General features: G+C 30.8%; 4 protein-coding genes across 4 annotated transcripts; 1 reads left to right on the plus strand and 3 right to left on the minus strand.

Annotated features, from left to right (window-relative positions):
• Window positions 1-170: 170 nt before the first annotated feature.
• On the minus strand, window positions 171-1,808 carry LOC107473724 (spermidine coumaroyl-CoA acyltransferase). The gene has a single exon (XM_016093318.3). The coding sequence runs from the start codon at window positions 1,744-1,746 to the stop codon at window positions 355-357; it is 1,392 nt and encodes a 463-aa protein (XP_015948804.1). The 5' UTR covers window positions 1,747-1,808; the 3' UTR covers window positions 171-354.
• Window positions 1,809-9,014: 7,206 nt separating this feature from the next.
• On the minus strand, window positions 9,015-10,404 carry LOC107474692 (spermidine coumaroyl-CoA acyltransferase-like). Its single transcript, XM_016094335.3, has one exon. The coding sequence runs from the start codon at window positions 10,401-10,403 to the stop codon at window positions 9,015-9,017; it is 1,389 nt and encodes a 462-aa protein (XP_015949821.1). The 5' UTR covers window position 10,404.
• A 7,420-nt stretch (window positions 10,405-17,824) lies between these two features.
• Window positions 17,825-18,214, minus strand: LOC107474700 (uncharacterized). Its single transcript, XM_016094344.1, has one exon. It carries the CDS (start codon window positions 18,212-18,214, stop codon window positions 17,825-17,827), a length of 390 nt encoding a protein of 129 aa, XP_015949830.1.
• Window positions 18,215-23,203: 4,989 nt separating this feature from the next.
• On the plus strand, window positions 23,204-24,346 carry LOC107474707 (pentatricopeptide repeat-containing protein At3g62890). The gene has a single exon (XM_016094353.1). It carries the CDS (start codon window positions 23,204-23,206, stop codon window positions 24,344-24,346), a length of 1,143 nt encoding a protein of 380 aa, XP_015949839.1.
• Window positions 24,347-24,818: the final 472 nt, after the last annotated feature.

Below are 24,818 nucleotides of genomic sequence, written 5' to 3' on the forward strand. Positions count from 1 at the left end.
TTTTTTTAAATTATAAGAGTGTTTTAATAAAAATATTGATATTATTTAATTTATATTTTTTTAAAAAATTAAATATTGACGTGAATTCACGTATTATTTTATTATTTGTTTATGTTTTTATTGTATTGATATGTATAAATTTATCATTATATCGAAATAAACACCATAAATAAATACAAATATTCATTTTTATTGAAAGAAATTATCATAAACATCAAACACAATAACCACAGCACAACCATGTCGTATTCCACGTAATAAACAAACAAAAAGACTTAAAGAAGAAACAAACATGATTAACAGATCTTACATATCCATATATGTTGCATGCATTCCTAAAATATATTATAGGGTTCAAATGCTATTAAGAAGACTAAGAGCTTCCATCTCCTCTCTGAATTTGGGCATGGCAGCATTAGGGAGAGACACAAAAACCCTAACTCCTTCATCTTTCATTGATGAATCCAACTTACTAGGAGGTGCAAAAATGCACAAATCCACCGCGGCAAACATGTTGCATGGTGCTGGTAACGAATTCATTAGAACATTCCCTCCAAAATCCATGTTTTCCAAGAAACCCAAATGTTTCCAATCGGTCACATTAAAATATGCACCAATACCTTCCACATTAAAATCTTGTTCTTTTGTCACCAAAGTGTTGATTGAATCCGTGATATAGTTTCTAGTAAAAGCAACTTTCTTGATCTCTTTGATGTGCTTCACAACTTGTGAGAGAGGTTTCTCCATGAGTTCTTTAACTGAAAGGACAACATTTGCATCCACAATTGCATTCCCATAATACCCTTCAGGCAAAGGTGGATCCAAATGTCTTCTCGCCCCAACTAATATGCCTAGCATAGTTTTCCCATCATGGTTTAGTTTCAAGGCTCTAGCCCTTGACCTCCAAATATAAGCAGTGAGTGACTCAAAATTTGTGAAAATTTCTTTCATAGTCTTAATATTTTTGTGATTAGTAAATTCTTTTATCAATCTCATTTTGAGTCTTCTTATACTCTCTCCATCCACCTTAAAGCATTCATGCACGAGTGTTGTGGTCGGAAGATATGGTGAAACGGCGGCCGAGGCATCATCCATAGGACTCGGCAAGGGCATTTCGGTAATTGACCCCATCAACCTCTCCCTTTCCCAAACAGGCTTTATTGATGGCTCACTTCTTCCTCTTGCTAACTCAATTATGGCATGAAGAAATTGAGAGACTCCAAATCCATCACATACAACATGTGAGACCCCAATTCCAATTGTGAATCCTCCACATAGAAATTTGGTCACCTTGAACCCTAAAGGGTAATGATGTCCACTTTCATCATCTTGTGAAGGAAGCTCAAAGGCCAATTGTTTTGCAACTTCCATGTCATCAATACCATCAAGGTAATGAAGAGAAGAAAGATTGCAATTAGCACTTGCTTCTATAAATGGAACTCTATCATTGGAATTGCAATGAACTCTAAACTTCCCATCATCATGTTTGACTATCTTCCCAGCAAGAGGGTAGTAATAGAACAAGGCCATTGAGAGTGATTTTTTGATCACATTAATAGGGTTAGGGTCAATTTGGTCATTCGGGTAAGCATCATGTTTTTGTGATTTGTAAACTTGAATGATATGGCATAACATATTAAGGTCAGGTCTATGATCAAGTGTAGATAGAGAGAGAATAGAGGAAGGTGTAGACTTAGATGGTTTGATAAATACAACATCTTTCATATCCACAATGAGAGGTGCCATGATGGGAAAATGTGGCTTTGATGGATTTAGAGATTGTTATTATTTTTTGTGTTTGTGTCATTTGAAATATATGGGAATAGAACTTATATAGATCAATACATGCCGCCCTATGCTTCATATTTGTGATCATATGTATGTGCATTTTGTTTTGTTTAGATTAAATTATTTTCATCTAATAATTATTGAAATACATGATAAGACCATCCAACAATAATAATAGATAAGGTCAGGATATAAGATGGACAAAATTATATATATATATGATCTTGAAAATTATTGAATGTAAATGTCATGGTTATGTTATAAATAGTTGAATTTTCATTTATATATTATATATGCTATGTTTTCCTTTATCTTTCCCTTGTCTTGGTTATAGAAAACCCCTAACACTTTAATTATTTTATGGAAAATGTATTGTTTCTTCGTTCATATGATAAGTCTGTGATAATTATCTCTTTGGTCCAGTTGTCCTTGAATTAATTAATAATGCTAATCTGCTGTTGATGAATGAAGTTAATTAATTGTAAAAAAAGGAATACTTAAAATATAAACTTTAGTCCATTTATATTACATTTCAAACCTTTTAAGTTTATTCTAAAATCAGAAGCTTAAAACACAGATAACGACAACGTTAAATGTTGGTACGTTAAATGAATATATTGCTTGTATATTAATAAACGAAAATGTTTGGTAACCAAAGAAAATCAGCCAAAAACAGTTATAATTTGTCTTTTTTAGCATTTATTAATTGTTGCGACAATTAATGAATGTTAAATAAGATAAGTTCTGACTGTTTTTTTTGTTTACCTAGCATTACCCATTAATAAATGGGTAACATTTACTTTTCATTTTGGATATGAAAATTTTTTAAAAATCTTATGGTCAACTATTTCACAAAATTAACCTTCTATCGTCACAAAAAAGAAGAGTAAATTACCGAAATGATATGTGAAAGTTCGTATCGCTAACAAAAATAACTCTAAAAAATATTAACGACAAATAAGCTCTCAAAATTTAAAAATGAGATAAAACAAATTAAATATTAAATATATATTTTAAAAAAAAACTTTAGAAATAAGATTTTGATACAATTTTTTTACAATCATTACTAAAAAAATAAATTTTTTTATCTTTAAATTTTAATAATTTTATGTCAAATGAATTTTTTTTAAAAATATTTTATTATGAATGACCGCATTATGTTGAAAAAAATGTAGAGATCAAATTTTTTTTTTTGTGTAGCTTTTAGATATTTATTCAAATATTGTCGTAAAAATTTGAATCAAATAGATGAGTTGTTTGCTAAACAAAAACAATTAACACTTATAAAAAATATAATATTTATTGATTATTTTTATCATATTTTTAAAACATGCAGAAATTATTTTATCAATAACATCTTTTTAAAAAAAATTTATTAGCACTTGAATATTTTGGATATCAAATTGATATATAATTAGCTCCCAAAAAAAATCATTTGTAGATAAACAAATACAAAAAAGTATTAGGTGACTAATACGTTTCTTTTATTTTACTTTATATTTAAACTAATACAAAAAATTTTTTATTTTTTTAATCACTAAAATTGTTAGTCTTCTAGAATTTAATCTCAAAACAAATGAAGTTTTAATCCCAAATTTCTAAATGCTAAACTGACTCAACACTACTTAGTCACAAACACTAAAACAAAATTCAAATTAGAATTTTAAATGTTATGAATAAACTCTATACCGGAGCTTGTTACATCAAGACACAAAAAACATAATTGGAATTTACTTCATGGCTTTTCTAAGGAGAAAATTTGATATGAATTATAAATTCAATTGAGTAAAAGAAGAATGATGACTCAAATAATTAGATTTGCTTAATGTTTCCTTTCTTTTTCTCATCTTTGTTATTGTGCATATTTGGGCGTCATTATTTTGTTAAAAAAGATCTTTTTTCAATAAAAAAATATCTTTTTTAATTTTTTAACGTGTTTGGCAAATTTCTAGTAGTAAAAGTAAAAGCACTAGTAAAATCAAAAAAAGATCTTTTTTGAGAAGCTGTAATTTACATCTTTTTTTAAAAGATCTTTTTTTCTTAAAAAAAAAGATGTTTTTCATGTAATAAATAAACAAAAAGTACTTTTATATTGTTATATCCAAACATAATTGATAGATAAAAAGACCTTTTTACAGGAGATATCCAAACATAAAATTACTTTTACTTCTCTACAAGATCTTTTAAAAAAAGATAACTCGAAAAAAGATCTTTTCTTAAAAGCTCACAAAAAACATAATTGGAATTTACTTCATGGCTTTTCTAAGGAGAAAATTTGATATGAATTATAAATTCAATTGAGTAAAAGAAGAATGATGACTCAAATAATTAGATTTGCTTAATGTTTCCTTTCTTTTTCTCATCTTTGTTATTGTCTTCTTTTTATATAATCTAGTTGCGTCTTCTTCGTTTTAAATATATAACTGATAAAAGAAACTGTTAAATTATCTCATTTATATTTTTCTTATTTATATTTTTATATTTTTTTTTATTAACTTAAACTTTTAGAAAAATTAATTTTATAACATGATATCAAAATTTTATGTTCGAAAAAATAATATAAAAAAATAAAACAGAAAAAAAACCTATATAAAATTCAATCAAACTCAAAAAAAAACTTACTTGAGAGAGTATATATAAAAATATAACCATTCATATTACTTCCTTTTATCAATTTAAACTTTAAAAAGATTAGTTTCATGACAAACAACAACATTTAGATAGAATTTTTACCAGCAATTTGATGACATTTTACATACTCCCTTGATAACAACCATTCATCAACCAACTGAGTTGCGTATATAATGTGACAACAGCAAATGTTGCTTGATCATTACTCACTCGAGTCTAATGATCAAGACATACACATGATTTTAATAGCTCCTCTAAATTAAAATGATACTGCAGCATCATCACATGAAATCTAATTAAAAAGTCACTCTCATTGTATTTTTGGTAATGAGTCATTATCATATATACATACACACAGTCGAAAGAGACTGAAGTAGCTTTTTTCATTTGGTATGGAATCATAATGTTTAAAAAAAATGTTGCATCGGAGAAAGAAACAAAGAAGCTAAGGTGAATGCATTCGGATCGATAAAATTAGTTATAGCTGTTCTGTTTGAAAATCTCAAATTGACCCATTTAGGGTGTATTTGTTTGTTTTTTAATTTTTATTTTAATATTTTTAGAATTTTATAAAGAAAAAAATATATATTTGTTTATAAATGAACCACTAAATCACCTGGATCCTGATTCTAAATTACCATAAAAGTTAAACCCTCTTTAATATAGTAATATATATCTATTTCTCCATCTTTAACATGATCACAAAATTATTTTTTTTAAAACATTTACTCGAGTCTTTTTTTAAGCTTTGAGGCATGAATAATTTTTTATTTGTTTTGTATTTAATTTTTTTTAAATAATGATCAAATTTCAGATTTTTTGGATATTATATTATGATACTATATCATAAAATTATTTATTTTAAAAAAATATTTTTTAAATAAAAATATATAAATAATTATATATCTAATAAATATAAATAACATTTATATAGTTAATGAGGTTACATGCATATTCTTTTAAGAGATTTGAGCTTCACAAGTTACGCTAAACTTTGTTTCTTTACAGAGAAATAGAGGAAAAATAAAGTGGAAGAGAAAAAAATTTTTGAAAACCTTCTTTTATAAATTAGTGATAAATTACACATAAAATTTATAATTTCTCTTTCCTCTTTAACTCCTATATATTTCACTCAGCTTCTCTCCAACCAAATAAATTCTAAAAGAAAGTGGAAGGATTAAAATTTAAATATGTAAAGTTGGGTTTGAATATAAATTATATAACTCAAGACTTATATTGCTAATGAATTATAATTAAAATAACATAATTTTTTTATATTTACTTAAGAGATCGTAAATTCAAATTTTTCTATTTAAAAAAAAAATCGCTCATATTATGTTGTTGCATCACAATTTGCGTATTTAGAATTGGGGAAGTCTAAATAGCAATTCCTCTATAAGACTTTTCTCAAATTAGTTTTAAAGTATTAAATTACACCCTATAATTCTTATTATCTGCAACTTAATTAATTATTTAAAACAAGTAGGGTTATTGGTCATCATCACTCTTGTGAATATTATTTTTTTAATTATAAAATTGCAGTTTATCAGTTATATATTTTAGCACTTAATTATTATAGATTCAGGCGTGTGACATTAAATTATCCTTAATATGCATGACACGTATCTCTTATATCTCTATGACAATTAATCAATTATGACAGACTACAAGCATAGCCCTTGTTAATATGTTTGAAGAACTGAATTATAGAAAGGAGAAGTAGTAAGATTTGTGAATTGAATTGTATATTGAATAAATTGTAGTATCCGAAACAATAGCATCCTTACATCTATTTATAGTTGTAGAAATGTTGGGTAATAAAAAAAAAACTTACCCAAAATCAGTTAAAATTTATTTTATTTAATATTTATTAATTATTATAATAATTAATAAATATTAAATAAATAAGTTTTTATTTTTTTGTCTTTGTAACATTATTATTATAGTAGTTAATAACCTTAACGATCGATATTATTTTATATATATATATATACCTCTTTTAAATTGAGTGAAAAATTGAACATCATAAAGATAAAACAATATAAATAATTATATTTTTTAACAATTTTTTTAAACAATTTTTTTTAATTTGCTTGATTTGAGTCATAAATAATTTTCTCTTATTCACATTATCTCAATTTTTTTATATATATATCTTAATATTCTCTTGAGTGCTTTCCAAGTATCAATAGTTTGAGTGTGGTCGAGTTAGAGTCAGGGATTGTAATGCTCTAGCATTAGACCTCTACTGTTTAGGTTCATCAAAAAAATTGTGGGTCATACGCATAAAGTTTGGTAGATGAAACCGTTGAAGTGGGGACAGAGAATAATTAACATGTAATTGATCACTCCCTTTAATTTGTGTGTTGCTTCTAGTCCCATCCAAGGAAGAAATTAAAGTACTTCCCAAGATTTCAGGAAGAAAATTGAATTATAGTTATTGAATCAATGAAGGATCGGATTCATAGACTTTTAGTAACGGCAGAGTTAGATAAAATATTAAAAAAGGGTTAAAAATATTTATATAATAAAATAAAATTAAAATAAAATTTTAAAGAGAATTAAACTAATAAAATTTATATATAATTTATATTAAAAAATTAAAATTAGATGGCGATTGTCCCTTTTTTATTAGATAGTTCCGCTCTTGCTTCTAGTAGATTTATATAATAATAATTATGCTACGTGTATATTAAAATTAGTCATCAAAATTAGTTTAATATAAAATATATATTAAAATATAAAATACATATTAAAAATAAATTAAATAATATATATTTATATATAAATACACGATGATTAATTTTAATAACTACTTTCGGTGTATAAATAACATTTTTAATATAATCAACATAAAAAAGTGGCTTTTATTTTGTATTGTGTAGTATATAATTCTATTTTATTTTATATTACTTGATATTTCTCTTCTTGTAATAGTTTTTAACAATAATAAAAATACACTGGTATAGTTGAGTAGTTTTTGTGTTTGGTAAAGATTTAATTATATCAAATTTTCAATTAAATATATATATTAATTAAATTCTTATATTATATAATTTTTTTAAATTTAATCCCTATAAATATAAAACATCTAAAAAACGTTAATAAATTGTGAATTTACTTATCTATCCTGTTTCACACGGCCATTGCTTGCTCCCATTACCTTTGTTATTCAACTCTTCTTCTATTAGAATTCCATCATCAATTTCATCTCCTATAACCTCATCATCATCCAGCATTCTCCCTGCCAAATTCTTCTTGTCTATTTCTTAATCATTTTTCTTAGAGACATTAAGTCGAGCATCTGATGAACGTGATTTATCATCCTTGACATTCCCTTGTTCCAAACCACCATTTGATGATATTACATATTTTTCATAATTTTTAGTCACATTTTTAATACTATCCTTTTCAAATTGTTTCTCATCTTCATCAAAAAGCATAGAATATATATTTATGATGATAAAGAATAGGAAACAATCTACTCAATAATATCTGGGTACAAACACGACTTACTAAAAAATTCAAAAATTAAATCAATTTAAGAAATAAGTATTTAATCAGTGGTATATTTTTTCTTAATCAGTTTATAAACCATTATATAAAAAAATGATCATATACTTAAACCTGTTTCATCAATGTTGAAAAACTAAAAAAAAAACTTGTCATCTATTTTAACAGATCGAGTTCAGATAGCAAGGTGAGACGACGCGGCGAGGCTAGGCCAGATACCGCATGATATGTGAGGAATACAAATTATACTTATTTAAATTATGCAGAATAACATTAAAATATTTAAATTATATTCTCTTGATCTATTAGTATAATTGATGGTAAAATAATATTAAATTATTTCTATAAACATTAAAAATATAAATAAGATGATTTAAATATTAGAAATACAAATAAAACTTATTTTAAATATTAAAAATACAAATGATACTTTATTTAAAAAAAGACAGACTAGTATACTAATAAATTAAGGGGAAAATAATATCATCCATTTGCCAAAAATAAAATAAAATAATAAAGAAGTTCTAAAAATGTCTCATTTCAATAATTGTGCAATCCATGCATGCATGGTCAATGATATATATACTGTCTAAGCAACTATTAATAAATACTAGACAAATCAATTTTTTATTCAAAAGAAATCATCAGTATCATAAAAATAATATTTAAGCACATCGTAGAATCAAATCTTGTTTTACATTATTCAAATAGAAATTATAGAAATAAACAGATGAACAGATATAATCCATATAGTACTCCATCTTTTGAAATATGGTAGATACTTATATTATGATATCAATTCATCTAATAATTTCTAATGCGATTTTTATGTGAATACATTATTGTTAAAGTATTTATCACACTACAACAAACACGGCAGACGGCGGTAATTAAAATTTTAGATGGCAGTAATTTTTTTATTACTGTTAAATATTCTACAACAGTTGATCAACTGCTGATAGTAAAAACGCCGATAAATCTTTAGCGACGATTTTTTATAACTGTTAGAATAATCACTGCTAAACTGTGTTTAGCGGCGAATACATATAATTATAGTTATTATTACCATCCTATGGTTTATATTAATTAATAAACCTAAGTGCTTCCATCTCCTCCCTAAACTTGGGCATGGCATGATTGGGGAGAGACACAAAAACCCTAACTCCTCCTTTCATTGATGAATCAATGTTACTAAGAGGTGCAAAAATGCACAATCCAACTGACCCAAACATGTTGCATGGAGCAGGTAGTGCATTCACCAACACATTCCCTCTAAAATCCAATTTTTCCAAGAACCCTAAATGTTTCCAATCAGTCAAACTCATGAATGCACCACTACCTTCCACATCAAAATCCTCAACCGTTGACTCAAAAGTGTTAATTGAGTTTCTAATATATTCCTTTGTAAAAGCAACCTTCTTGCTCTCTTTGATGTGCTTCACAACTTGTGAGAGTGGCTTCTCATTGAGTTCCTTCACCTTTAGCACCACATTTGCATCCACAATTGCATTCCCATAATACCCTTCTGGCAAAGGAGGATCTAGCAAGTGCCTTCTAATTCCCACTATCACACTAAGCATTGTTCTCCCATCATAGCTAAGTTTTAGGGCTCTAACTCTTGATCTCCAAACATAAGCAGCTAGTGATTCAAAACTTGTGATGATGATGTTTTCTTTTGTTGTTTCAATAATATTGTTGTCAAATTCTTTGATCAAACTCATCTTGAGTCTTCTTATGTTCTCATCATCCACCTTAAAACATTCATGCACAAGTGTTTTGGAGGGAAGATATGGTGAACTCGCGACCGAGGGACCATCCATGGGACTTGGCAATGGAGTCTTTGTAAATGACCCAATTAGCCTTTCTCTTTCCCAAACAGGCTTTACTGAAGGCTCATTTCTTCCACTTGCAAATTCAATTATAGCTCTTAAGAATTGAGATGCTCCACATCCATCTATGACAACATGCGAAACTGCCATGCCAAGGACGAATCCGCCACATAAGAATTTTGTCACCTTGAACCCTAAAGGATATTGTTTAACACTTTCTTCATCTTGTGAAGGAAGATCAAAGGCAAAGAGTTTTGCAACTTGTGTATCACTACCATCAAGGTAATGAAGAGAAGAAAGATTGCAATTAGCAATGGCCTCCACAAATGGAACTCCAATGTTGGGATTGCAATGAACTCTAAACTTCCCATCAACATGTTTCACTAGCCTACCAGAAAGAGGGTAGTAATAGAACAAAGCCTTTGAGAGTGCTTCCTTGATCACATTAATAGGGTTAGGGTCAATTTGGTCATTTGTGTAAGCACCATGATTTTGTGATGATTTGTAAACATGAATGGTTTGACATAGGCTATTGTGGTCAGGAATGTTGTCAAGTGTTGATAGAGAAAGAATTGAGGAAGGAGTGGTCTTAGATGGTGTGACAAATGCTACATCTTTAATATGAATATTAAGAGGTGCCATTGAAAATTTTTTGTGGCTTTTGGAATTTGGAGAACGCTTGTGTTTGTGACTGTGGGATTTGAAATGTGTTGGAGTGGTTTATATAGATTATAACTTGAATTGGATTGGATGATTATTACTCATAAGGCATATACTTATATAGCTTCGTTCATGAATATGTACATATATAATTGACTTACATGCAATAATTGGCAAGATGGAATAATAGTAGGTATTATATGAATGAATTCCTCACGTTATAATTATTAATTATAGGGGTGTCAAAATATATATAAAGAATGGTAATGGAAGTTTCTTGGATGGATTGAGTCACATGGTTTTGGGAATATGATTATGATTACCGTTAATTTTATAAATGTTTTGGCAATTAGATCTCATTTTTATATTGAGTCCATTTTTAAGTTGAATATAACTCATTTTTTTGTTTAGTATGTCACTACAAGAAAATCACTTTTAATGATAAGTTAAGTTTGGTTTTATTGATAATAAAAATAATTGCTAATGTTAGACATTAGTCATTTTATATTTTGTTGTTAAAAAGTTTTAGTAACAATTATATAATAATTATTGATAAAACTGTTTTAGTAGTCATAAAATTTTATAATTTGTCTTTAAGAGTGTCATGATATCTCATCCCAAACATTTAAATTAATAGAAGGAGACAACATAAATAATTATATCTCTAACATTTTCCTCAAATAAAAATTATATCTCTTTTTTATTTGTCTTATACTATTTTTTTCTTTTTAAAATTTACTAAGAATTGAACTTAAAGTTTTTTAGACATAAAACTCTATACCATGTCAAAATACTACTCATCATACTAAAAATTTAAACTGATACAAATGAATAATATAAATGACTATATCTTTAAAAAAAAATAATAAACAATGGTCATAATGTTATTATCATTAAAATTTTTTTCTCTAAAACTGGTTTCTCTTGTAGCGTGTTATTGCGTGTATTTATTGGATCAGCTATAGATATTCAATATTTGCAACACTATTTCACTTTCTAAGTTTCTAAGAATATAATCTCATATATATATTTTGTTGGTTTGTATTATTCAACGTTCTATATAACTTAAAAATATTGATATAATTAATAACTATTGTAAACGCTACAACACTTACTTCTTAAATTCACTTTTGGAATTGTTTTAAGATCACTTAATTCTAATAAATAATTATAATTATTAACTATGCCATATTAGGAAACAATATTGAAAAATCATATATAATATATAAGCAATGTCATAGTTTTAAATTGAATGGCGTAATTTTCATCCTTTGTACCATATGTGCTAATGTGTGCACTTTCTCATTGGGATACATTCATATTATTTTCCATTCAAGTTTTTTATCATTAAAGTATTTTAGTATTCTACGTATACAATACAAATTTTGACACTAATATAAAGCATATAGGGCCCATACGCTGATGCTTAAGTTTATGGTGTATATAATTTTTTTTATTATTTCTTTCCTTCACTAAATAAATTACTTTCAATAAAGATATATGAATACCAAAAATTGCTAAATTTAAATTTTTAATATTATGAAATGCTTAGTGAATATTGTCAATTAATGAGTTGTCTTGAGAAAAGAAATAATTGAGATAGACTAACTAAAACATCTTTAATCTAATCAAAGTAAAAAATAATATTGAATAATTTTTTGGATAAAATTAATTTCTATAAATTGAAGAAAGATATATTATTTGTAGTATTTCACTCAAACAAGGGATGCACTATACATTGAACAGGATCTATCCCCTTTCACTACTCTTGAAGCATATGGTGTGTATAGCGTGGGGATATATATTAATATATAAAATATATATAGAAAATAGATCAAGGCCAGGGTTACATGTTTGTATAGGATATATGTAGCAATAACAATTAAGGTGTATTGCATTTGCTTTAATTTGTTGGAAATATAATTAAGGGATCAAAATCAGAATTTGTTGGATTGATGAGCAAGGCTCCTTGATTAATTAGCTGGATGGTTCTTTTTTTGTGCACAACATAAGATTCGATATTGATCTGTATATACATGCATGGTTCTATATATTGAAATTCAGTTATTATTCCTGTTAGGAGTGTAATCGTGTATGTCTTCTTTATTTTTTATTTTTTATTTATAATAAATTTGTTTTAGAGTAATGACTATTGAAATCTAAGTTTTGATATCATATATTATGAAATTATTTATTTTAAAAATTTAAATTAATAAAAAATTATTACATAAATAATTCTATTTTTAATAAAACCTAAATAATTATATTTATTATTTGTTAAACACTACCGTTACTAAATTAGTCGCTATTTTAGTTTATGATTCAGAATTATTATAAACCATTGTAAATCAGTCACTAATAATTGATGAAAGTCACTAAATCGATCAAAATATATTAATGGACTTAAATCTTTGATTATATTAATAGTTGATTTAGTTATAGTTGTGTTTAAAAATTAGGTTTTAAAACTGGTAATTAATTTGTAAAAATAGATTAAAAATATATAATAATATTCTAATTAGTGATTAATTTAGAGACCAATAAAGTAAGATTCCATATATCAATAACCGATTTAGCAACAAAACTGAATTAGGATATCAGTTGTTAGTGGGTCGCAAAACATTCTGATGGTATAAACACAAGTTTTACATATAATAATTAAAATGAATCTAACTAGTTTTAGTTGATACATACATACATTCACATATTCACTATTCATGAGCTCCACCAACTTTATATGCGTGTGAATATGTTAAAGAATAATGTATTAAAGTTATGTTTATACTAAAAAAAAAAAGCTTATGTTTAATTCTTGGTGTTCATATATAGTTCAGGGTTGATATATTATTTTATCAGAGAATGGTCAAATTAGGTGAATGAACCTTGGATAGTACATGTATGCTAATCAAATTTTGTGTTGCAAGATCGTAACCAGGGGAGTTTAACATCTTTAATTTGATTCTTGTTGAGTCGTTATCTAATGTTTAAGATTATTATTGGTGTATATTATCTTTTTATTTCTTCTTTGCTCCCTTAATTAATTTATATAGTGGTTATTGTTGTAGTATTTAAAAAAAGAAAAACTATTAAGTGTTCTTGTAGTATTTTGCCTCTTAAGTTTTGCCCTATTGATTTTTTTTTTACTTTTTAAAAAATTTTAATTAGAATAATGGAAAGATCAATAATATAAGGCATTCAGATCTTATTAATTTAAAGGTTAACACTAATTTTTTAAGTTTGGTTCCATTAAAAATATATATCAATAAATTTTGTCTTTTTCATATATTACAAATCTTACATTTATCAAAAAATACAATTTTTAAATAACTTATAAATGTGACACATTTTTTTTTTTATCTTATTGGCTAATTTTTGAAGTAGTGTTAGACTAACTCAACCTAAATTTTAATATAATAATATCAAGAGGTTATCCGACTCTATGTCAATATATTAGATAATTATTTGGAATTGAATTAGGCCCATTCAACATTAGTTTTAACAACTCAGAAATAGAATGTAACCTATCTAGCAAATGAATATATATGTGTAAAATTTAATTCACTTTTTCTGTTTGATTTTGCTCTCCAATTTAGTCACATCAAAATTTTATTGACCTCTTGTCTTGGATTTTGTTTTCTTTCCAAATTATGGTAACTAAGTCATTTTTTATTATTGTATAAATTCTTATCATGCGACATGCATCGTGTATTAAGAAAATTCTTCTTAATTAATTTAGAGGAAGTTATACTTTCTTCGGATATGATTCACTAGAAAAATCTTTTAAGAAGGTCTATGCCAGAAGAGAGAGGAAAAAAAAAGAAAAATTAAAACCAATTGTGGTAACCATAATAATAATAATAAGAAGCTATAGTTCAACCAAAATTGGCTGTGGGTTATTATTATTTGTTTGGTGAAGATGACAGTGGCCAAGGAGTATTAGTAGTTTTTGAGAATTTTTTAGAAAATGAAAATTGTTAGAAGATCAAAGTGTCTTGATCTGAAATTTTAATTGTTAGAAGATCAAAGTGTGTTGTTGTGAAATTTTGTAGAGGTGAATTTTTTTTGGGTTAATAAACGGGGCTTAGTAAAAAAGATAGATCTAAATACAAATTAAATGGGCAAAGATATTTTTTGATCATCATTAGCTAATATGTTTACTACCTCTATAGGAAGAGTGTTTGAAAAATGAAAGCTAATGTTCAACTCTAAACTTTTACACGTAAGGCAATCAGCACATCTATTTTCCTCTTTATAAATGTTTACAAAAAAGAAGTTCCAGTTTCTATTTTTTCAATTGAAAATGTTCCTGATCAATGTATTTGGATGGTTCTTTAGATTTTTGGGATTGTTAATAATATCAATCACAACCTTTGAATCACATTCAACAATTAGCTTTTTTATTCCCATAGTTCAAGCCATATGTAATCTCTGATCTATTCTTTAGAGTTCTACCTTAAAGACAGTATAGTCTCCAATATTGTACGCAAATCTCCCAATCCATTTGTTACAATTATTTTTGAGAAGGCCACCACATCGTGCCTTTTTTATTGTTCCGTTTGAGGTACCATCTGTGTTGAGCATTATCCATCCAAGAGGAGGGGGTGCCATTTTATGTTCACTTCCTCTCTTCTTCCTCTCAAATTCTTACTATTGTTTCTTTCAAAAGCTTCTCTTATCTCCTTGACTTTCTTTAAAATTTTCAAGTGGGATTGGGGTGGTCTTCTGTAATTTTGCTCATAAGCCTTCCTATTTCTCCAAATCCAATACTTCCAATAAGCAGTGAAAAAAAAAATCTTGCCAGTTCTGGTTTGGATCCCTGTGAAGAGGCTAACGCAGATTCATTTCCACCCAATCCTCAAAATTGGTATTGAAAAAATTTTGTATCTTGCTTGGATGGATGACTTGTCTCCATGTTGGTGCTACTCTGATGCAGTTTCTGACAGCGTGAAGAAGGTCCTTTTGCTCGTCGGTACAGAAAGGGCAATCCCCTGTGCCTCCAAACATTTTAGCCCTGCGCTGGTTGGTTAGAAGATGATTGTGCATAATCTCCAATTAAGAACCTTAGCCTTTGGGGGGCTTTTCCATCGCCATATCATTGTCCACTTTGAAGAGAAAGGTTTTGACCACCCCGCCAAAGCTTTGTAGGTCACCCCTGTAGAGAAGTCAACATCCTCCGTATGTCTCTAGCCAACTCTATCTACTCCGTTCTCTCTCCTGGGTGGGAGTTGCACCATAATTTTTTTTGGTAATATCTTTATTTAAGTTATTTCTTAGCTTGTTTGAATTCTATTTCTCTTTGTCATTAATCAACTCCCAAACAGTGCTATCTAGGTTTGGGTTGTTGTTGATCGCATGGTAGATGAGGAGACCTGTTTCCTCCACCCAATTATCCAACCAAAATTTTGTTTTTAGACTATCTCCCAGTATCCTGCAGTTGTGTTCATTGAATTTCCCTATTCTGTTGATGTACTTGTGATAAAGAACTTTATCCTATAGAGAATTAAGGTCTTCTTTTAATTGCCATATAATTTTTAGAAGGAAGGAATCATTCATAAAGTTTAAGTTGCGAAAATCTAGCCCCTCCTTCATGTTTAGGCAAGCATAGAGTTTTTCACCCTATGGCGTGAAGTCTTCTCTTGTGCTCCTCATCCCTAGATAAAAATTTTTTGAATTTTTTTGATATCCTGGGTCACTGATTTTGGTATCTTCTCATTCTGCATGCCAAAGTTTATGCTTGGACTGATGATGGTTTGAGCAAGAGTGATCTTCCCTGCTTGGAAAACGCATTTGTGCTTCCAACCTTTTAATTTACCTCTAACCCTTTCTAAGATAGATTTAAAATTCTCTTTCCTATATCTGTTGTTGTTTAGCATAGCTCCCAAATATCTGTCAATCTCTTTACTTTCTTTGAAATCCATTTTTCTTAGAATGTCTGCTTTGACCGTTGATTTTATATTCTTAGAAAAAGCGATGGAAGTTTTAGCTATATTTATTTTCAGACCGCTAGCTTTGCTAAATCTTTCAAGCTGTCTTTGATGGTTTCCATTTGGGATAGGGAGACCTCTGCAAAAAGGAGAAATCATCAGCAAATAAAAGATAGGATATGAGTGGGCTACTCCTACCCACTTTGAAAGGGTTCCAGTCTTCTTCCTCCACCTGTGATTCAATTAGATGAGAGATTTTATCCATGCAAATAACAAATAAGAAAATAAGGGGTCTCCCTGTTTGATTCTTTTTAAGGGAACAAAGAAATCAGTTTTGTTACCATTCCATAAGATGCTGTAGTTGACTATTTTGACCCCTTCCATTATGATGTTGATCAGTTTTGGAGGGATACCAAATTCATGAATTCTATTGTGAATGAAGTTCCAATTCAAATTATCATAAGCCTTTCAAAATCAATTTTGATAGACATGTAGGATTTTTTCCCCTATTCTTCCTCATTGAGTGCCATATCTCTTTTGCAACAATAATATTGCGAATGAAGTTCTAATTCAAATTATCATAAGCCCTTTCAAAATCAATTTTGATAGTCATGTAGAGTTTTTTTTCCTATTATTCCTCATTGAGTGCCATATCTCTTTTGCAATAATAATATTATCTTGTATTTTTCTTCCTGGTATGAAACTAGAATGGTGGGGGGATATTCTCTTACTTAGAATTGGCTTGATTCTCTGCACAAGAACTTTGGAAAGGATTTTATATTTTACATTGCACAAAGCAATTGGCCTGAATTGGTTTATGAACTTTGGGGTAGGGATCTTTGGTATGAGAGCAATGAGTGTTGAATTTGCTTCTTCTATGAGTCTTGTGTTGCACCAACAACTTTTAATGAAGTCGCACACTTTTACTTTCATTAGCTCCCAATTGTTTTTGAAAAAGTGAGCTGGAAACCCATCTTCTCCTGGGGCTTTGAGGGACCCAATGCTGAAAAGAGCATTTTTAATCTCCACGTCAGTTGGTAGAGCTTGCATCTTCCTACATAAAGAAGGGTCTAAATTAGGGAGTATGTTAGTGGTTAAAATTAAAGGAACAATCATTACCTCTTCTTGATAGAGGTTTTGGAAAAATTCCAGCATGTGTTGTTTGAGACTTCTGTTATCTTCGATCTAGACTCCATTTTGGTCTCTTAATTTCACAATCTTATTTTTTCTTCTTCTAATGATGGTCTTTGTGTGGTAGAGTCTGGTATTTCTGTCTCTTTCTATGATCCACTATTCTCTTGATTTTGAAAGCTAATGGATTTCTTCTTTATCAAGGATAGAATTCAACTCTTTATTCAAATCATCTTCAAGTCTTTTTAGAAAGAAATTTTGACCGTAAGAAGCACATCTTTAAATCCCAGCCAACCTGTTCAAAATTATTCTTTTGGCTCTAAAGATATTGCCAAAAATATTTTTATTCTACTCTTTCAATTCATTTCGGACAGTGGAGAGGATGTTGTTAAGACCACTCTTTTTGTTCCAATGTTGATGAAGGAAATGCTCAAAAGATGGATGTTGAGTCCACATGATTTCAAATATGAAAGGCCTGTCTTCTTTGAGAAATTTGGCTTCAGTGATAAGAATGGGATGGTGGTCTGAATTGATTCTAGGTAACACTTGCACAATGTGGTCTTGGAACTTTGTTCTCCATTGGTCGTTCGCTAAGGCTCTATCAAGCCTTTTAAAAACTCTGCCATAACCCTCCCATATCGGACCTCTCCAAGTGAATTTGGATCCCACACATCCAAGATCTAGAAGGCCGCATCTGTCGATCCAGTTTGCAAAGAGATTGCATCTTCTATTATCCATTGGGGCTTTTACCCCTTTTTTTTCATTTTGTCCTTTATCTCATTGAAATTCTCTGCAAGAAGCCAAGGATGATTAATATTGTCTGCTATTTGTTGAAGTTTTAACCATAGGATATCTCTCTTCTGGGCTTGAGGGATGGCGTAGACTGCTGTTAGGAACCAATCCTCTTCTAGAGCTTTTTTTATCTTTACATGGATAAATTGTTGGTTTAAGTCCACCACCGTCAAGTTGAAATTGTTGTTGTTCCAACAAATCCAAATGTCCCCAACAAACCCTTGAGCTTCTTCTATAATGTAGTTGTTGATCAAAGGTTCCTTATAGTATTTCTAGCTTTATCACTGCTTGTCTTTGTTTCGATAAGGATAACAATATCTGGTTTGTATTTGTTGTAGAATTCTTTGAAGGTGTGCCTAAAGTCGTGCTAGCCGCACCTCTTGTATTTCAGGCCAAAATAATCATTGAGACAAGGGGGAGTTAGTTTAACCGCATATCAGCAGCGTCCTTGTGTCCCAAATCATCCAATACTGGCATTTCGAAATCAACATCTTTTATCAAGTTTTGTATGTCTTGCTGCAGATCAGTTTCCATGAGGTCCTGCTTTGTGTTTTCTCCTTTTCCTGGGTCAGGGGGTTTTGTTTATTCTTTATTATGTTGGATAAGAGAGTTGTCAACTCCTTCTTGTGTTTTTGAATTTGGAGGCAAGTAATATTTTGAAATCCAATTTTCTTTATGTGATTTCATTCTATTGCATATTGTGATGTCTTTTTTTTTTGTTCTTTTTTATTGATAGGAGTGGATTTTTCCCTGTTGTGAATTGTCTTGTTGTTAGAGTCATCTTTTGTGAGTTGTTCTTGTGTGTTTTTTTTATGAGGATCTTGTGTTTGTTCCTTGGTGATTTGCAAATTTTGGGCCTTCTGTCTTAATCCTGTGGTTTTTCCTTGCTCTTTTCATTAACCATATATTTTTCCATGAGAGGTTTTTTTTAGGTCGACTTCCACATAAAGTCGAGCAAATTTACCTCTACAAAGATGTGATGTATTTTAGTCCACTTTGCAAGTTTTGCCAACCAAATCTCCTATTTTCCTTAGGACATTTTTATTATAGAGTTTAATAGGAAGTCTCGGAAGTCTTACCCAAGTTGTGATTTTGTCGATGGTGGTGAGCAGAGGATTGAAATACGGTTCTCACATCCTAATTGCGAGATAGTGATCATAGATCTTCCAAGGAACGTCAAGGATAGCATGGTCCATATCCTCTTGAGCATAAAATTTTGCCAAGTAGAAGTCATTACCCAAGTCTGTAACATCTATGTTACCAAATCGATCCCACATGATTTCTAGTCTCTGCTTCATAGTAGTATAAATGATTTTATGTCCCAATAATTTCACAATTAGTGATCTCTACCATGGCTTTCTTAGTTCTGTTTTTGCTGCCTCGTTGATAATGATATTGAATAATCCCTTACCTATTTCTTCTACTGTTATGTCTAGTTTTTCGGCTTGCTTTTCCTGAGATTTGATTTTGGCGTGCTCTGTTTCAGGGACCGCTTATTGATCACTTTGCATTTCATCATCTTCAGAGGAGAAGGAGTCATCTTCTATTTCTGGGTTGTTTCCCGCTACTATGTTCGCATAGGTTCTTTCTCTAGGAGCTTCTTCTTCGGGGTTCATCTATTCCTTGTTTCTTGGGATGAGAGTGGTAGTTCCTATTCCTGTGAAACCTAACTCTCCTTTCTTCACCTTCTTGATACTTCTGCAAAGAAGGTCTTGCTCTTGTTCATTCAGGTCATCTTCGTTAGGTGCTATTTCTAGTCTTCCTCCGCTGGGCATGGTAGAAAAAAAAGAAAATGTTCTGCTGATAATAGCTAGTTTTTTTCAAATAGGAAAAGAAGATATTGTAGAGGTGAATTTAACTGTATACTCATTTGTAATTTATGTTGAATTTAGCTGTCTTACCTGTTAGATACCTCGCAATTTTTTTAGGGAAAAATCTGCGCCTGGTGAAGACTTGAAAACTGATCATAGATAAGGTAGAAGAGAAGCTCAGTTTATGGAAAGTGAAGGTTTTAAACAAAGCAGGTAAGCTTGTCCTCATCAAATCAGTGCTGAATAGCCTACCGATATATTACCTAAGTCTGTACAAGATGTCGAAGGCGGTTATGGACAAGCTGATTGCTCTACATAGGAGCTTTATGTAGTGTAAAGGGGACGGTAATTATAGTATCCCTTTAGTTAAGTGGGAGATGGTTCAGCACTGAAAAAGGCTGGGGGCTTGAGGGTTGGGGATGCAGTGCTTAGAAACTCAACGCTCTTGTTTAAGTGGTGGTGGCAGTTTTCAAAGGAGGATTGCCCCTTGTGGAAGAAGATTGTATGTTCGTGTAACTTTTTGAACCATAATGTAATGCTAGCAAATCAGCCGTTACCAGTTAAAGGTGGGCCCTGGAAAGACATCTGTCAATTGAATATCAAAGAACAAAGGATAAGAGAAAAAATGGTTACTGGCCTGGCGATGGAAGTAGGGAATGGAAGAAGCACCCTGTTTTGGAAAGATAACTGTTTGCAAGGTGGTCCGCTAAAAGCGAGTTTTCTAAGACTCTTCTCTATTTCAAACCAACAAGGATCGATGATAGGGGATTGTGGGTTTTGGGATGGGTTCGAGTGGATATGAAATTTTCAGTGGAGAAGAGAGTTGTTCCAATGGGAGCTGGAACTTGTCCATCAGCTTCAAGAGAGGTTAAGGCCAGTGAAGTTATCAACTGGTAGAAAGGATAATGTTGTTTGGAAGTTTGATAATAAAGGTGTTTTTTCTACTAATTCTTTTATGCAGGTCCTACAATCAGAGATTCTGTCAGACGAGATCACGAGCTATAGTTTCACAAGTTCAATTTAGAGAGGAGTGCTACCTCCGAGAATTGAGATTTTTAGTTGGTTTGTGCTAGTTGGTAGAGTTAATACCAAAGAAAGGTTGACTAGATTAGGCGTTATTATTCACAGTAATAATATATGTGTACTGTATAAGAATGAGATAGAATCTGTTCAGCATTTATTTCTTCTATGTGAGCTAACATGGCAGGTATGGTGCACTTGGTTGAGGTCTTTTGGTAGAGCTTGGGCTATTCCTGAAATCATGAGAGAACTGTTTGAGAGTTGGACTGGCAGGCACAATCGAAAACAAGAGCAGAAGATGTAGCTGACTAGGTTCTTTGCAGTGATTTGGAACATCTGGTTGGAACGTAATGACAGAATTTTTAATAATAAGGAAGCAGGTATTGAGATCGTACAAAGGGGAACGTTTTTAAGCTATAAAGAATGGACTGGCAGTGATCCTTTTGGTTGTTGATGGCAATGCCAGAAATAATAGGGGATTTATGACTTTTGTATGCAGTGCTGCAGTGATCCTTTTGGTTGTTGATTATGTAGGTCCGCAGCTTATGCTAAGTATCTCACCTGTTGTATTGATAGACAAATTAAGAAATATCAAATTTTTTTTGTCTTCTATTGTAAATGTGCACATTTTTCAATAATATAGAAAGATTTTGACATATATAAGGATACTTAACAAGTACACTAGTATATAGTAAATCTAAAACGTTGATATATTCAATTAAATATGATGATAATTCTGATATTTAGAAAAATTATTGACATGATTATGTAGGTCTGCAACTTATTTCCAAGTATCTCACCTATTGTATTGATAGACAAATTAAAAAATATAATTATTTTCTTCTGTTGTAAATGTGCATATTTTTTAATAATATGAAAAGATTTTGATGTGTATCAGGGTACTTAACTAGTACAATTATTTATAGTAAATCTAAAACGTTGATATATTCAATTAAATATGATGATAATTCTGATATTTAGAAAAATTATTCATATGATTATGTAGGCCCGCTGCTTATGCTAAATATCTCACCTATTGTATTGATAGATAAATTAAGAAATATAATTTTTTTTCTGTTATAAATGTGTACATTTTTTAATAATATGAGAAGATTTTGATGTGTATCAGGATACTTAACTAGTACAATTATATATAATAAATTTAAAACGTTGATATATTCAATTAAATATGATGATAATTCTGATATTTAGAAAAATTATTCACGAGATTATATAGATTTATTTAAAAATGTTTATCTCTTTGTTTATGCTCCACGCTAATGGAGTTTTCTTTGCTTAAAAAAAAACATTTTTTTTGGTACTTTTTTTTTGAAAAACAAATATGCTTTCTGGCCCATTCTATTCTAATACGAGGCCGTTTCTGGCCCATTATATCCTTTACGAGGCCTCTTTAACTCTTTCTTTGATACGGACAAAAAAAGCCTCTTTCTAAGACGTGTAATTGACTAATTGTTATCCCTTATATATTTTTGAATGATCAAGCCTCTTTCTTAGATGTTTGCGGCATTCTGGTAGCTGGAGATGATATAGGAAATTAGGAATTACGATTCACATACAAAAGTTAAGTTTTATGTTTGGCAATAAAACCAAAACCCTTCTTCAATTCCATAATCACCACCAGATTATAACAACAAAACAATTTTCATTCTTGTCTTGTCTCCCCAAAACACCTTCATTGAACCAAATCAAGCAAACGCATGCAAACGCCGTCGTTTCAGGCCTCCATGGCCGCACCGTTTCCCACATTCTCTCTCTTCTCCTCTCTCTCCCCACACTCCCTCTTCCTTACTGCCTCTCCATCTTCCACTCACTCTCTTCCCCTTCTCTCTTCGCCTTCAACACCATCATTCGCTGCCATGCCAAATCCCCAAACCACCCTTCCCTTTCTCTCTCCTTCTACTCCCTCATGCGACGCCGTTTTCCCTACCTCAGACCCAACCAGCACACCTTCACTTTCCTCTTGCACGCATGCTCCAAAGCCAACAGGGCACCGGTAATACTTGCCCAAGGTTCATTACTTCACGCGCACGTCATCAAGTTTGGGTTTTTTCCGCACGTGTTCGTACGGAACGCTTTGATTCACATGTATTTTGAGTGTTCGTGTCGTGATTCTTCCAAAAGGGTGTTTGATGAGGATGCCCTCTTGAGGGATGTGGTTACTTGGAACTCCATGATAGCGGGTTTGATGAGAAACGGTGACATTGTTGATGCGGAGAAGGTGTTTGATGAAATGCCTCAGAGGGATGTGATATCTTGGAGTTCAATGATTATGGGGTATGTTCAGAATGGGAACTTGGAAGATGGGTTGGAGTGTTTTAGGTCGATGAGGGAGAGAGGTGTGAGGCCTAATGAGGCTGCATTGGCCTCTGTGCTTTCGGCTTCGGCTATGTTGGGTTTGTTGGGTTATGGAAGGTTCATTCATTCTACCATTGAGTCCTTAAGGTTACGGGTGACTATTCCTGTGGGAACTGCATTGGTTGACATGTATGCCAAGTGCGGTTGCATTGAAATGTCGAGGTTCTTGTTTAATCGGATGGCGAAGAAGGATGTATGGACATGGAATGTCATGATTTGTGGGCTGGCTTCACATGATCATGCGAAGGAAGCACTTGAACTGTTTCAGAGGTTCATTGGTGAAGGTTTTCGCCCGGTGAATGTGACTTTTATAGGAGTACTGAGTGCTTGTAGTAAAGCTGGTTTGGTTAGTGAGGGAAGGCATTACTTTAGGTTGATGTTGGATGGTTATGGAATTCAGCCAGAGATGGAGCACTATGGATGCATGGTTGATCTCCTCGGCCGTGCTGGTTTGATAGACGAAGCTGTTGAGTTGATAGAGGCAATGGAGGTTCCACCAGACCCTGTATTGTGGGCGACACTACTGGATGCGTGTAAGGTTCATGGATTTGTGGAAATGGGAGAAAGGATTGGAAACAAGTTGTTACAGTTGGATCCAAACCATGATGGCCATTATGTGCAGTTGGCTGGGATATATGCAAAAGCTAGAAAATGGGAAGATGTAGTTAGAGTTCGAAGGTTGATGATTGAGAGGGTAAACAACAAACTTGCAGGATGGAGCTTGATTGAAGTTGATGGCAGAGTTCATCGCTTTGTTTCAGGGGATAGAGACCATGAGCATTCTTCGGACATTTACAAATTGCTTGAGACAATAGGACTGAGAATAACTGAAGCTTGTCACTCTGCCAAACATCTTACCTGTTTTGCATAATGTAGTTTTTTACATTTTCTTCGTAGTTTGATTTTCCTAGTTCTGCATGATTTAGTCATTATATTCGTGTCAATTTAAATTGAAAAAATAGGCAAGCACACACCCATGTAACCAGGTTTGGGGCTTCCGCATATTCACAATGATAATGTATAAGATTAGTTTATGAATTATGAGTAATGGAAAAGTCAAATTGCATATGGATCAAATCCCCCTTTCTGCATTTCTTTCATGTTCTTGTTGATTATATTACACACCAAAAAGTTAGGGCTATAAAGAAATTGTTATGCAGTCATGAAATTATTTTTTCAAAAAATTTAAACTAATAAAAAAGAGCAGGTGAATTATTATATTTCTAACACGTCCTTCTCTTAGAATTTGTGTAAAATTTGCATAGGTGTTTTCTCTTTTCATTTTGCCTCAAAACGAATTTTTTCAAAAATTTAAACTAATAAAAAAGTGTATAAATAATTAT

The sequence above is a fragment of the Arachis duranensis genome, chromosome 1 (assembly GCF_000817695.3).
Source record: "Arachis duranensis cultivar V14167 chromosome 1, aradu.V14167.gnm2.J7QH, whole genome shotgun sequence".
Classification (NCBI taxonomy): domain Eukaryota; kingdom Viridiplantae; phylum Streptophyta; class Magnoliopsida; order Fabales; family Fabaceae; genus Arachis; species Arachis duranensis.

Coding starts and splice junctions, on each gene's coding strand:
- LOC107473724 (XM_016093318.3), bottom strand. CDS start 1,746: ATGGCACCTCTCATTGTGGATATGAAAGATGTTGTATTTATCAAACCA.
- LOC107474692 (XM_016094335.3), bottom strand. CDS start 10,403: ATGGCACCTCTTAATATTCATATTAAAGATGTAGCATTTGTCACACCA.
- LOC107474700 (XM_016094344.1), bottom strand. CDS start 18,214: ATGGATAATAGAAGATGCAATCTCTTTGCAAACTGGATCGACAGATGC.
- LOC107474707 (XM_016094353.1), top strand. CDS start 23,204: ATGTATTTTGAGTGTTCGTGTCGTGATTCTTCCAAAAGGGTGTTTGAT.